The sequence below is a fragment of the Quercus robur genome, chromosome 6, assembly GCF_932294415.1.
Source record: "Quercus robur chromosome 6, dhQueRobu3.1, whole genome shotgun sequence".
In the NCBI taxonomy this organism is placed as follows: Eukaryota; Viridiplantae; Streptophyta; class Magnoliopsida; order Fagales; family Fagaceae; genus Quercus; species Quercus robur.
In genome coordinates, this window is record NC_065539.1 from 8,051,650 (window position 1) to 8,067,623 (window position 15,974).

At 33.3% G+C, this 15,974-nt stretch overlaps 1 protein-coding gene across 1 annotated transcript; it reads left to right on the forward strand.

The window, feature by feature from the left end:
• The first annotated feature begins 1,544 nt into the window (after positions 1–1,544).
• On the forward strand, positions 1,545–5,249 carry LOC126732571 (zinc finger protein GAI-ASSOCIATED FACTOR 1-like). The gene is made up of 4 exons (XM_050435505.1): positions 1,545–2,461; positions 2,551–2,947; positions 3,060–3,361; positions 3,853–5,249. Exons 1-4 carry the CDS (start codon positions 2,338–2,340, stop codon positions 4,623–4,625), a joined length of 1,596 nt encoding a protein of 531 aa, XP_050291462.1. The 5' UTR covers positions 1,545–2,337; the 3' UTR covers positions 4,626–5,249.
• Positions 5,250–15,974: the final 10,725 nt, after the last annotated feature.

Genomic DNA, 15,974 nt, shown 5'->3' on the forward strand with positions numbered 1-15,974 from the left:
TTATGGGTAACAGTTATTTTAGTGTTTGTTTAGAAACATGAAATAACTTATATTTGATTATTTACTGAAATTTTTTATTGAAACTACTAAAAAGAAAAGTTAAAAACTAAAAAGAAAAGTTAAAAACTAAAAATAAAAGTTAAAAGCTAAATAAAATAAGTAAGTAATTTACATGAGACTCGCAAATAATAGGAAAAAAAAAGTAATAAGCTAGTTTTTTACCATTTGAGAATTGCTTATTTTTTGTAGTTTATTTGTATGATATAAGACAAAAACTTAAAAATTAGTTTATTTCTAAATGTTGAAAGTTAGATTATTTGAAATAAAGTTGAAACAAAAAGTAGTATAAGACACATAAATAGTAGATAATTTAAACAAAAACCTAGCTTACAATCAGTTGCCAAATTCACACAAGTTTCTATTTAGGAATTGCTTATTTAGTTTTTTTGCTAAAAATACTATAAATCAAAGGTAAAAGTTAAATGAAATAAGTAGAGAACTCATATGAAAAAAGACAATAAGCTGAATTATAATCAAAACTCAAACACATAGGAAGACTATAACATTTGTCATAATTTGATTAAGTAAACAGTGGACAATTGCTTTCTTAGACACTCACTACATACAATCAATAATATTAGAATTGTGATAAAAATTATAATACAAAAAGTTATGTCTTTAGACTTTCTCAATGAGTAAGGTTAATTATGTCACATGGCTTTCGATGGATCCAACTTGTAAACCATACATCATATGGTAGTCATTTTTTATTCACCATTTTATGCATATATTCACACGTCTTTCTTTACAATTCACAGTTTAATGTCAAAATTGTTGACAAAAATTGTGGTACAAGAAGTAAAATTTGGTGTGCATGAACTTTCTCTGTAGCAATACCACTGTTCAGGAAGAGTGCAAGGAAATTAAGAAGAGTTCCAATAAAAGATGCTCGACCGCAGAAGCAAAAAAACGTGTCGAAATCAGAATGGCCAAAAACTCTAAAAAGTTTAAATCAAAGAAAAAAGTTGTTTGACTTTTATGACTTTAAGGCACCGGCTTGGAACCCCTATCTGAAAACACTTCCGCTACACGACAAAACACCTAACAGTAAAGTCCAACCAGTTAATGGCCTCCGACAAAGGATTCTCGTACCGCAACCGCAAGTTACAATTTTTACACTAATTATATTACTAGGTAAACTGTAGATGTTGACAACTTTTATATGAATCTATTATTTTTACCATAATTTTTTTATGTAATAAATTATTTATTACCCTTATATGAATTTTTTTATTTTATTTAACATGTTATAATTATAACATGAAGTTGTAAAAAATACAGTATCCTAAGACTTTCTACCCTCCGACAAAGTACCATGGCCTCGTCAACTAGATAGATAAGATAAGGAAATACTTTAAGGTAGTAAAATTAAAATTCACTATCGTAAATAGAAACTTAGTGAAGAAGCTTCTCTTCTAAACCCTTCTTATTAACACTAATTAAAACTCACTTAACTAGTTTTGAAAAAAAAAAAACTTCATCTGAATCTAATTCCTTTATTTTAATCATTTTCCTTACCCTGAAAAGTTAGATAGAAGCGCCCAGACCAACGAAGGCTTTAGCAAAATCTTTCTCTCTCTCTCTCTCCCAAGCCTTAAGACAAGATCTCTCTCCTTCTTTTTTATTTCTGTTTCTCTCTCCTTAAGCCGCCTTATAAAACAGAGTCTTGTCTGATCCTTAACTCTGTTTCGCTGGAATATAGGATTTGTTTACTGAGATTGATCCGAAAAGTTGAAGACCCAAAAATATATATATATATATATATTCTTGCCTAAACGTTTTTTTTTTTTTTTTTTTCACTTTCTTTGGTTTTTTTAGACCAGAAAGTTGAAATATTTTTAATCAGTTTTTGACCGTTGGATCACGGTTCCACTTGCCGGTGATCAAAAATTTTCCGGTGATGGTTGTGGGGTTCTCTCTCTCTTTCTCTGTGCGTGTGTGTTTCATTTTAATTTCATCTGAGAGCTGAGAGAAAAGCCTTTTTATTTTCAGTCTTTGGGGTTAATCATTGAGGTTCCTTTGGGTACTGTGTTTTTTGGTCAGAGACCAGTCAGAGCTGGTAGGTGGGTAAAGAAGAGAGAAAAGAAAAGAAATAAAAAAGGGTTTGATTGACTGGTAGATAAGAAAGCAAGACAGAGCAGAGACGGAAACCCTAAACATTGTGTTCAAAAAAAGCCATCTTTGGAATTCTATGATAAATGTCCTAGATAGATTTTGCTTTTTTGCATATTAGATTACAGTTCCAAAACAAACCCTATCAAAGATTTCTCAGCATCCATGCCGGTAGACTTAGATAATTCCTCTACAGCTTCAGGGGAAGCTAGTGTCTCTTCCTCTGGCAATCAGAGTCAACCTCCAAAGCCCACCGCTAAGAAAAAGCGAAGCCTTCCTGGAATGCCAGGTAAAATTAATAAAGAAAATAAATACACACCCATATGAGTTTTAGTACAGTTTTTTTTGGTTTTTGACTTGTTTTTGGGGTTGTGGCAGATCCAGATGCGGAAGTGATTGCTCTGTCTCCGAAGACCCTAATGGCGACGAATCGATTTGTCTGTGAAATTTGCAACAAAGGGTTTCAGAGGGATCAGAATCTGCAGCTCCATCGGCGAGGTCACAATCTTCCATGGAAGCTAAGGCAGAGGTCGAGCAAGGAGGTGAAGAAGAGGGTCTATGTGTGTCCAGAGCAATCTTGTGTGCACCACGACCCATCAAGAGCTCTGGGCGATCTCACGGGGATAAAGAAGCATTTCTGTAGAAAACATGGTGAGAAGAAGTGGAAATGTGACAAGTGTTCGAAGAAGTACGCGGTACAGTCCGATTGGAAAGCCCATTCCAAGATTTGTGGCACTAGGGAGTACAAATGCGACTGTGGGACTTTGTTCTCCAGGTTTTTTATTTTGCTTTTGATGTTTGATTTAAATTCCCGTTCGTTAATGCAATTGTTGTGGGGTTTTGGGATTGTTGAAGTTGTTCTGGGTTTTTTTGATTGTTGTTTGAAGGAGGGATAGCTTTATCACGCACCGGGCGTTCTGTGATGCTTTGGCAGAAGAGAGCGCTAGAGCTCAGACTCAGCCAGTAGCGAATCCAAATTCGGAGTCAGACACCAAAATTCAAGCGGTTGATTCATCTCCACCAACACCAGTACCAGCACCAGCACCGGCACCAGCACCAGCAACAGCTCCAGCTCCAGCAACAGCTCCAGCTCCAGCTCCAGCTCCAGCTCAAGCTCAAGCTCCACCAGCTCCTCCACAGCCACAGTCAAGTGGTGTAATATCATCGGTTTTGCCAATCAAGAGTCCAGGTAAATAGAACACGAATTTGGAAAATTTTGAATCTTTTATGTCTTGGGTTTTGTCGGATGTGTATTTTGTCTAAACCAACAACAAATCTATGTTGTCTCTCTTTTTCTGTTTAGATCTTGGAGTTTAGTAGTTTTTGTCTGTTACTGATATTTGTTGTCATCTGGATATGTATCACAGTAGAAGAATAAGTCATCTGAGATTTGGGTAGCTAATAAAATACTAAATAAAACAACAGGCTTCTTTTGAGGGATTACCTCCAAACTACAGAGATTCAATTTATACAATCTTTGATAAAGAAACCCAAGTGATTCAAAAGTTAAAGGAAAAGGAAAAAGAAAGGGGGAGAAGTGGTTTTAGAGAAAGGAAACCATTATTGTTTCTCCTTTTTCTTCTAAAGTTCTTCATAAAGAAAAGCCTAACTTTCCATATCGCTTTGTGTTTTAATCAACCACTTTTGTTTTCCTTCTTTCTCTTTTGGCTTTTGTTACAGAGTTACCAGAAAATCAAACACAAATAGTAGAAGAAACACCAGTCACAACTGGCTTAAATGGGAGCTGTAGCAGCACGACCAGCTCAAGCAGCAATGGCAGTACAAGCTGCAGTGTATTTGCAAACTTATTTGCTTCCTCAACTGCATCAGCAAGCTTGCAAACTCCTCAAACTCATGGATTTAGCGACCTAATCCGTGCTATGGCGGCACGTCCTGATCCCCCAACAGACCTTGCACGGCCTCCCTCTACAGAACCTATTTCTCTCTGCCTCTCCACCAATCATGGGTCATCAATTTTTGGGACTGCAGGGCAAGAGCGTCGGCAGTATGCACCGCCACCGCAACCAGCCATGTCTGCCACTGCACTACTGCAGAAAGCTGCACAAATGGGTGCAGCAGCTACAAATGCATCATTGCTTCGTGGATTCGGCATAGTTTCATCATCTTCATCTGGGCAGCAAGATGGTTTGCATTGGAGTCAGCGGCAAGTAGAACCGGACAATGCTTCAGTTCCTGCAGGGCTTGGACTTGGGCTTCATTGTGATGGTGGCTCAGGATTGAAGGAATTAATGATGGGAACTCCTTCTGTGTTTGGTCCAAAGCAAACCACCCTTGATTTTCTAGGTCTGGGAATGGCTGCTGGTGGCAGCACAAATAGTGGCCTATCGGCTCTAATCACATCAATTGGTGGTGGTCTTGATGTGGCAGCCGCAGCAGCCGCATCCTTTGGAGGTGGAGAATTCACTGGGAAAGACATAGGAAGGAGTTCATGACACATTTATTAGAAAAAGAAAATATTTCTGTGTTTGATGTGGATAAAGATGCACATGTTGGGCAATTGATGTTGCAGGATGAACCATCATAAGCTATAATTTTATATATAAATAGTGCCCTTGTGAAGTTAAGCATTAGGCCGCAGGCAGTTGTGTACTTTTTGATTGTTCTGCCGTCCTTGATGACCAGGGCAATGAGGATCTTGTCGCATGGTGTAGACTCTTTTAGTGAGCTAAGACAGGGACCCTTCTTTTTCCTTCAGTGTGTAATGGGGTCATATGTGATTCAGTATATTTGATTTGAAGTACTGAAATGTGTGAGGTTTCTCAAGCTAAAACAACATAGAGCAGGTTAGCAAAAAAGAAAAAGAAAAAGAAAAAAAAAGATAAAGAAGAACAAAAGTCTAAACCATCATTTATTATGTTAGCTTCATCAAGCTAGAGCTTGGAAAAACCAGAGCAATTGAAGAAATTATGGGAGACTGCCATTGTGCAGTAGATCAATGACTTTGGAGTGATCTTGTAAATGATGGGTTGGGTTTAGTTTAGGGCTCATGGACTTAAATCAACTTTCTATCACCTGTAATTATTTTTAAAATTGAATTGAAGTTAATGTTTTTCTTATTTGAGGAAAATTTTCTTTCCTTATCTGTTTTTATCTTACATAGGATTTGATCTCAATCGGTCTTTTTCATTATGGTTGTCTGGTAGGCTTGTACTCTATTATCAGTTCAAGACACTGTTGATGAGTAGATTTTTTATTTGGTTGGCAGATTGGTAGTAATAAGCGGCTAATAAATTATTGAAGACAAGGTGGCTAACTTTGGATGAGGAAGTGTTAATTGGTTGGCTGATTGGTTTTTGGTGAACACCAAAATAAATTAATAGGGATATGGTAGCTGATTTAAGTCTTTGTTTGTCTTGTACTAGATTAAATTATTCATGTTGTAGCACTGTTTTTATGAATATTCACACTTGAATGCTTATTAATTGGCAGTATGTTACTTTGACATTGATGCTATGCCTATCTACATATTGAAGTTTTCAACCATGTGCTGCTTCTTTTTTAACTTGAATTTATATAATATAAAAAAAAAAAATTAAAGAAGAAGAAAAATTGTCAACTAATCTTTCGGATTAAAAAACTGAGGTGAGATTTTTGAAGTTTAAGATAGTCTTTTTACAGTGGATTCTTGCCCCTAGTTTGCGGACATAAGCAAACCATTGATTGATTCCTTGATTCCTGTTTTATTTTTATATTATGTTTATAACTTGAAATTTCAACTTGGGGGTCTTAATAGTCATAATGAACATGCATCACATCTTTTGACATCTTTCACATAAATACTATCCGTCTTTCGTATAATGAATCTTTCGTAGAAAATTGCGTTAACCATGATAAGATCATGAAAGATAATGCCTTTAATTACCAAGAAAGCAAGGAAAAAAACCATGGGATTTTTTAGTCAATCCTAATAATAATATGTGGCTTAAAATTTGGGACATCCTAGCATAAATGATATTCTCCCAAACCTTTTGTTTCAGAAATATTTCATTGGATTTTATTGTCTCCATTTTTTCCTGTTAAATAACAGTGTCACTTATGAAATATTTGTAACCCCCAAAAAAGGAAAGAAAACAGTAAAATGGGAGAACCTTGATAGGAATAGGATTATTATTCTCAAGGACAATTTTTTTTCTTCAATATACTCCACTATATTTCTTATTTTTGTACTTGTTTTACTCTTTGGCACGATTTTTTATTATCAGCCTTTTTATTATTTATTTTTTGAGTTCGTACTTTTATAATAAATTTATGGTTCAAACACTATCTTTATCAATTAAAATCTCTTTTGTACGTATGAATGCCTTTAATACATCTATTACTTCTTCTTCTTTTTATTTATTTTTTTGAGATTCAACTGCTACTTTTTTCTTTCTTTTAAGATTTTGTTCTCGATTTGAAAAAAAAAAAAAAGAAGGAATTTCTTTCTTTTATCAGTCTGATGAAGGGCTTGGAGTGGACCGCAAGAGGAAAATGGGAATTTCGTATTTTTGTACTTGTTTTACTCTTTGGCATGATTTTTTATTATCAGCCTTTTTATTATTTATTTTTTGAGTTCGTACTTTTATAATAAATTTATGGTTCAAACACTATCTTTATCAATTAAAATCTCTTTTGTACGTATGAATGCCTTTAATATATCTATTACTTCTTCTTTTTATTTATTTTGTTGAGATTCATCTGCTACTTTTTTCTTTCTTTTAAGATTTTGTTCTCGATTTGGAAAAAAAATGGGAATTTCTTTCTTTTATCAGTCTGATGAAGGGCTTGAGTGGACCGAAATAGGAAAATGAGAATTTCCGAATATGCCGTTGGACTTGGATTTCTAAAACTCCCTTATATTGCCACTGTCAGAAATACAAAAGGCTTAATTGTATTTCTTGAATAATAAACCGTACAAGAATAAACGAGTGCCTATATATAAGAGAAGCATATAAGTATAGCACAAAACATATGAGTACAATACAAGTATGTGTACGATATAAGTATATGCGTAATGCAAAAAAATAAGATTGGGCCTAGAGCCCAACGGACTATGCATTTTAACAGCAGCTATTTATTTCAGAACCTCTTAGTGTTTTTAATGAAGATATCTAGGATTCGAATTCCTTTTCCCTCAACTATCGAATTATCAAAAAAAAAAAAATGTGAGAGAAAATAATAGAGGGCACTTCAATTTTGTTTTAGGCTATTTACTTAATATTTACATAAATATTTAGTACATCAGAAGTAAATATTTCTTTTTATTACTTAGTGAGTCTTGTTAATTAAATTTATAATAGGATGCATCATTCATGTAAGAGAATGAAAAAGTTGGATTCAAGTTATACTTGGTATAAATCTAAGTAATATTACTCACTTTATAACTTTTATTGGATTAATATTTTGAAAATAACATTGTTGATTACATGTTCTCCATTTTCTTAATACTCATGCAAATTTTGTGTTAATCAAATGTTGTTTACTATTCATTCCATAAATTCATCTATTATGCATAGTTTTAAAATATAAAAACTTGAAATTCAAATATTTTATAGGTGATATAGTTATTGATCTTTGGTCATCATAAAATTTTTTAAATATGGAGAGTGCAAGAAAAAAATGTAATACAATTGTAGATTTGTCAAAATTTGCATCTATAACAAAATTCTGAGTGATATAATATTGCTTAGCGTTACATCAGGTGTAACTTGAATCCAACTTGTAATAAAATATGGGTAAAGTTTAGATCCAGTTTTTTAGGTGTTGTATATCAAGTTTTTCAATTAAATTCAAATACATGATTGTATTGCTCAATAAAGCATAAATAATATTATCCTTACAAAGGATAATTAAATTCAATGCAATTATGTATTTAAAATTAATTATAAAAAAACCTAATGTACTACATTTTTCCATAAAATAAATTCACTTATAACCCTTGCATATCAGCATACGTACAGATCCAATTTAGAATAAATTGAATAATCCGAATTACATATACAATACAAACATACTCACATAATATATATAGTGTGTGTTCCTACCCAATAAGTAAAGAATGTATACATTCATAATATTGTAAAAGTAATAAATTTAAATTAGTATTTTTTTTCTAAGTTTAGAATTTCAGATGCATAAATTTATATATAAATATATTAATTGACACAAAAATGTTAAAGTATAAATGAAAATTTGGAAGGAAACTTGGTATAAAATTGGAGTGTAATTAAAATGACACTTAGACACAAAATTGGAGTACAATTAATTTATACCACCATGCACGTACTCTTGGCGCGACCAGGGACGTAGCTATGCTTGGACTAGGGTGGGCAATGGCCCCCCTGGCCCAATGAAAAAAATCAAAATATAAAATATATAAAATGTGGTTTTGAATTTTCATGCTCTATTTTTGTTCAATACTTTCCTGCTTTCACAAAAAATACACTTTCTTTATTCAAATTTTCATTAAATTTTGATTCTTTTTGTGAGTTTCTATCTGGGTTCTAAATGATTTATGAAATTTATCTTAAAGCATTAGCATAGGATAATTGCAACTTAAGTGTTTGATGAAGTTCCCCAAAGAAGCTTGGAATAAACATACACACACACTATATATATATATATATATATTTATTTATTTATTTATTTATATATATATTCTTTTATAAGTAGCTTGGATAAAAAAAAAAAATGGTTGTCTTCGGGTTAATCTATAGCTACGAAATGAAGGTTTAGGCTATAACAAATTTTTTAAGCATTTGGGTTTGAGTTTATCTCCCCCCCCCCCCTCCCCCTCCCCGGCGCCCCCCTCCCCCCTCCCCCTTACTTGAAATCCTAGCTCCGTCCCTGGGCGCGACGGTCATTCCATCTTGGCACAATGATCATTCCATAAGTACAAAGTTCTTGTAAAGTGTGGAGGGGTATTATTATTAAGGCCAGGGTTCAAGTCTCCAAGAGAGAATTTCATATGCATATACACTTAGATTAGGTTAGAGCAGAATTTATATCTTGTATCAATATATATATATATATATAAAATTTTGCTAATATATGTCCTAAGGGTACACAATAATTAATCATTTTTTGAAAAAAAAAATTTCGGAAATTGAAAAAGTATTGACAGTTTTTTCAATTCTCAATAAAACTTTTCAAAAAATGGATTTGTTAATGTATACCCCTAAGGGCATACATTAACCGGACCCATATATATAGTGCAAGACTTAGGAATAGTACTTAAGTTATATTTCTTAGGTTCTCATTTTAAAATTTTGCCATGTGGATTTTTTTTTCATGGGATGAAATTGTATTTTTTAGTTTAGTAGACATATGGCTGAATTTTAAGAAGTAAACCTAAGGAACAGCACTTAAAGTACTGTACCTGAGTTTTGTCCATACATATATGAATATATATATATATATATATATTATATTTATTTATTGAGCTTCCAGGAGTATATATACGATAAGTCTACGTTTTGTGGTGTTACTGTGTTAGGTTTATCAAGCTAAAGATTAGCGATAAGTGCATGCATTTGATGAATTCCAACGTTTCAGTTGTAGGTAGCTTTGGCATAGAAGGTATTGTGGTGGTAATTTTAAGGTGCCGAAGTTGAAATTTGACGTGGACCCGCCATCGTGTAGCAGATGGATGAATATTGATATGGATGAATATTGTTATTCGGTTGGCAGGTCGCTGTGTCAATGGCTTCATACTTGGACTCCATCTCTCTCTGTGGATAGATTTTTTAGATAAACTAATTTAGTAGCACCAGTTTCATGATTAATGAATATTCACACTTCTTGTCTAAATTGTCAACCTGGTACAGTACACACAGCAAAATATTCTTTTTTCACATTTCGATTCATTAAAAGATTAATGAAAATCTTTTTTTCAATAAAGTAATGAAATTGAAACAAAAGTGTATAAAATCTTGAGGTCTTGGCTCTTGGTCAATAGTTTAGAGTGATGGAAATTTGGAAAGAGGCCTATGTAGCAGATTTCTTGCACTTCATTTGTGGACTAATTAAGGTAGGTGTACCGTCGATTTGATTTTAATTAGCAAAACTCAAATGATTCATGCATGATGAACAAACGTGCTTTGGATTGGTAATTGTGAAAATGACTGGTCCTTCAAAAAAAAAAAAAAGATTTTGGTTGAGTGAAATGGTGAATCACTTAATCATGGTTTAAGTTTTACCATGGAAATTGAACTAGCCAGGAAGTGTGCAACCATTTACCCTTAAAAGCAAGAGACTTGACGGATTAATTAAGGGACACCATGGCAGCCATTCAGTCCATCTCGGTCCATTTTGGTCCTATTCGATCCACACTGGTCCTACTCAGTCCACTTCGGTCATATTTAGTCTATTCTGTCCACTATGGTCCTATTGAATCAACTTTGGTCTTATTAGGTCTATTGGATCCACTTCGGTCTTATCTGGTCCATTAGGTCTACTTTGGTCTTACTCAATCAACTTCGGTCCACTTTAGTCCTATTCGCTCCTATTCTGTCCTTTTCGATCCTATTCGCTCTACTTTGGTCATATTTAGTCTCCTTTGGTCCATTCGGTTTTATTTGGTCCATTCTGTCTACTTTGGTCTTATTCAATCCTACTCAATCCAGTTTCTTTCATTCGGTCTTATTCAATCCACTTTGGTCTTATTTGGTCAAATTTGGTCATATTCAGTCACCTTTGGTCCTATTCACTCCATTCGGTCCTATTCTGTCTACTTTGGTTAGTTGGTTTACTGCGATCCATTTGGTTCAATCCAGTCCATTTTGTGCACTTATATAATGGGAAAAGATTGGTTTGGGTTGAAAGCACCTATTCTAAATCCACACACACACACACACACACACACACACATGTATGTATATATAGAGATCTCAAATTCGTAATCTCAAAAATCTTAAGCATAGCCTTTATTATTGCTACAATCCTGTTGAGCCATATTAATATAACATTTCAGCCAACTTTGGTTTAGCTAAATTTAAGTAAAAGATTTTCTAAACATAAAGGCTATGAATATACAAATTTAATCTTTAGGGCAGTTATTCATTTGTTTTAATATCCACTGCAACGCACAAGATAGTGACTAGTTAAGTAGTTAATATAACATACAAGGACAACACTAACCCAAAACAGCTATTTTATATTAACAATTTTCTTTTATCATTATTCGGTCTTATTCGCTCTACTTTGGTCATATTTGGTCTACTTTGGTCAATTCGGTCTTATTTTGTCCATTCTGTCCACTTTGGTCCAATCCTACTCTTTGGTCTTATTCAGGCCACTTTGGTCTTATTCGGTCAAATTTGGTCCTATTCGGTCAGCTTTGGTCCTATTCACTCCATTCAGTCCTATTTTGTCTACTTCGGTTAGTTGGTCCACTGCGATCCATTTGGTTCAATCCGGTCCATTTTGTGCACTTATATCATGAAAAAAGATTGGTTTGGGTTGAAAGCACCTATTCTAAATCCACACACACACACACACATATATATAGATCTTAAACTCGTAATCTCAAAAATTTTAAGCATAGCCTTTATTATTGCTACAATCTTGTTGAGCTATATTAATGTAATATTTCAGTCACTTTGGTCCGGTTAAATTTAAGTAAATGATTTTCTAAACATAAAGGCTATGAAAATACAAATTTAATTTTTAGGGTAGTTACTCATTTGTTTTAATATCCACTATAATGCACAAGATAGTGACTAGTTGAATAGTTAATATAATATACAAGCACAACACTAACCCAAAACAACTATTTTTATATTAACAATTTTCTTTTCATTATTATTCACGTGTATTCCCAATAATATGTCCCTCACCCACCCTATACTCCTGCACACAGCAAAATATTCTTTTTTCACATTTCATTAAAAGATTAAAGGAAATCTTTTTTCACTAAAGTAATGAAATTGAAACGAAGTGTACAAAATTTTGAGGTCTTGGCTCTTGGTCGGTAGTTCAGAGTTATGGAAACTTGGAAAGAGGCCTTTGTAGCAGATTTCTTGCACTTCATTTGCGGACTAATTAAGGTAGGTGTACTGTCGATTTGAATATAATTAGGAAAACTTAAAAGATTCATGCATGATGAACAAACGTGCTTTGAATTGGTTAAATTGTGAAATTGACTGGTCCTTATAAAAAATTAGATTTTGGTTGGGTGAATCACTTAATCATGGTTTAAGTTTAACCATGGGAATTGAACTAGCCAGGAAGCTTGCAACCATTTACCCTTAAAAGCAAGAGACTTGACGGATACATTAAGGGACACCATGGCAGCCATTCGGTCGTATTTGGTCTTATTCTGTTCACCTTGGTCTATTTGGTCATATGCAGTCCACATTGGTCCTACTCAGTCCATTTTGGTATTATTCGGTCCACGTCGGTCCTATATAGTCCATTCTGTCTACTATGGTCCTATTCAATCAAATTTGGTTCTATTCAGTCCTATTCGATCCACTTAGGTCTATTATGCCCATTTTGGTCTCATTCGGTCTTATTCAATCAACTTCAGTCCATTCACTCCGCTTTGGTCCTATTCTGTCCACTTTGGTCTTATTCAGTCCTTGTCAATCCACTTCGGTCCATTATGTCCACTTTGGTCTTATTCGGTCCTATTGAATCCACTTCGGTCATATTCGGTCCACTTTAGTCCATTCGGTCTTATTTAGTCCATTCTGTCCATTTTGGTCTTATTCAGTCCTAATAAATCTACTTCAGTCCATTCGGTCTTATTCAGTCCAATTTGGTTCTATTCGGTCTAATTTGGTCAAATTTGGTCATATTCGGTCAACTTTGCTCCTATTTACTCAATTTGGTCCTATTTTATCTACTTCAGTCATTCGGTCCATTGTAGTTCATTTGGTCCAATTCGGTCCATTTTGTGCACTTACATAATGGGAAAAGATAGTTTGGGTTGAGACTTGAGAGCACTTATTCTATATATGTATCCTCAAACTTGTAATTAGGGGTGTTCGCGGTGTGCTGTAGTACGATTTTGGGCCATTTTTAGTATCGCACTTTGCGGTGCAGTTTAGTTAAAATCATAATTGCACCACACCTTATTTTTGCGGTCACATGTGTGATGCAGTGAGGTGTGATGTGGTTTAAAGTTTAGCCAAAACCATAACCGCATCGCACCTCAAATTTGCGGTCATATGTGCGATACTATGTATAAGATGTGGTTTGAAATCGGTATATTTTTCCAATTTTGGGCTTTTTTTTACTCAGCCTAAAACTAATTTTTCCCTTTTTTTGGGCCAAGTTTTAAATTATTGAGCTAGTTTTTCTTTATTTTGGGTTGGCTTTTCTATTCAACACTTGCTATGGTTATTAAACCTTTTTTTTTTGAAAACTAGGGTTATTAAACTATTAATAATATATTTAATATTAAAAATAAATAAATAAATTAATATATAGAGAGGGTGCGGTGCACTATTACTTGCGGTGTGGTGCGGTTATGCCATTTTACGGGCGGTTTTGGTGCGGTTTTTGTGGTTTGGTGAACACCCCTACTTGTAATCCCAAAAATCTTAAACATAACATTTATTATTGCTATAATCCTATTGAGCCACATTAATGTAACATTTTAGTCTACTTTAGTCTGACTAAATTTAAGTGAAAGTTTTTTTAAATATGAAATTTATGAATATATAAATGTAATTTTTAGGATAGTTACTCATTTTTTTTAATATCTAGTGCAACACATAGTACTAACCCAAAAGGCTTAAACTTATGAGTTTGAGCTCCAACTATTTTAAATTAACTACTTTTTTTCCTCGTTATTATTTGATGAAGGACTTTAATCATTTGTATTCCCAAAAAATATGTCCCTCACCCACCCCCTACTCCTATACTCTGGTCTTGCTAGTGTTGTAACTCTACTAAAAAAACACTCTAACGAGGTCCTCTAACCTAAGTTTATTGAGATTTATAATTTTATAGGATATTTTTGTTGTATAAAATTTATTATAGTTGTATTCAAATAGAAACATACCAAGTTGGCTACATAAATAAATTAACTTAATCCACTATAAAATGAGCCTATCAAAAACTAATGCACTTAAATATTTATCATCCGACTGCTAGTGCTAAAAACACATGTAAATATTTTTTAGTTGTGTTTTGTATTTGATAAATATTTAGTAATATCCCAAGAGGTAATTTTTTTTGTAGAGCCAAGTACATGAAAATGTTTTTCGGGTCACAAACAAACTCCTGAAAAATGAAAATAAGACATTTTCTGGAAATTATTTTTCAAGTGAAAATATTTTCAGCATAAGTGTCGAGTGAACTTTTAACTTTTAAGTCTATATATAAAAGGAACCTTAGTCCCAAGGAAAAAACGGTAAGGCTCAAGAACAATCCTACTCTTTTGTTTGCCTACTTTCACGTATCTTCATTTGTTTTTCTTCCAAACTTTCAATTGTAATCCTTCCTAATTCCAATTGTATTCTGTCCTCGATAATTCTTCAAGCGTAACGTTCTTCGTAAGTATATTCAAGTCGATCGATCTTTTGATTATTAAAAAAAAAAAAAAAAGTGAAACTTGTATTTCAAGTTAGTTTTCAAACTTTGAATATTCACACTTTTGCTTCTTTCATTAAAAAGAAAGGTGTGACAAAAATTATGATTTTTTTTTAATATAAGTAAAGGTAGAAAAAGGAATTTGTAGAAAGGCTAAAAATTATGGGATTCTAATTTCTAAATATCTTTCAAGCATGAAACAAAAACTATATAAATATTAGCTTGTAATCCCGTCTATATACATAGATATATTTAAAAGATATAAGTTAAGATGCATAATATAATTTATATATATAATTTAAATACTATTGTTATATATTCATTCTTATATTTTGTTAATTCTTTAAAAAAAATTCTAAGAATATTATTAGGTAGAAAATGTAAATTTTCCATATTTTTAAATTTTTTTTATTAATTCTTAATTTTTGATATTATGAAGCATTTTTTTTTTCAGTTCATTAATTATAGTCTCTTTGATTTTTGTACTTAACAACTCACTTGAATGAATATTTATGATGTAGTCCTACATTTGACTCAAAAATTAAGAAATAAAACTCTTTAAAAATAAATAATTTAGGACACATGATGCAAAATTAGACTTCAATTGTAGAATCTAATTGAATTTATATATATATATATATATATATAGAGAGAGAGAGAGAGAGAGAGAGAGAGAGAGAGAGAGAGAGATTAATTATTGGCTTAGGCCTAAAGACAGAACAAAGTCACTAATTATATTTTTGCTTATTTTTGGAACACGCACTTTGTCTTCTCTAAAAATCATGTGCAAAGGGTTGTAGGCCCCATAGGCCCACTGGGCCTTCGCCCTTCTGTCCCTTGCAAATATCATAGTTATGGATATTCGTAATTGATTCTCTACTTCTCTCCCCAACTTGGTAAAACAGCCCTTTCCCTAGTTGTGTGTGGGGCCCAACATTACTGTACACATGTGCTTCACAATGCATTCCTCCCTCATATTCTATGGACCACAGACCTATCACCTCTTAACACGTCACACTCCCCAGTCCTGTCAGAAAGCTGGCCTTACCTAATTGGTTCATTCACGACCAAGCAGTTCACTTTCGTAGAGCCTCATACTCATAACACTTGCTTGCTACTTCGACAAAATATGCAAAATTACCAAAGTACCACGGATTCCAATATTGGCTCCGTTCGTAGCTGTACACTGGTTTCTGTCTGCATTCACAGGGGCTTTTAAGTCCAAAAACCTTGGGTCCCACATGGGTATTTTTTTTAGGCTT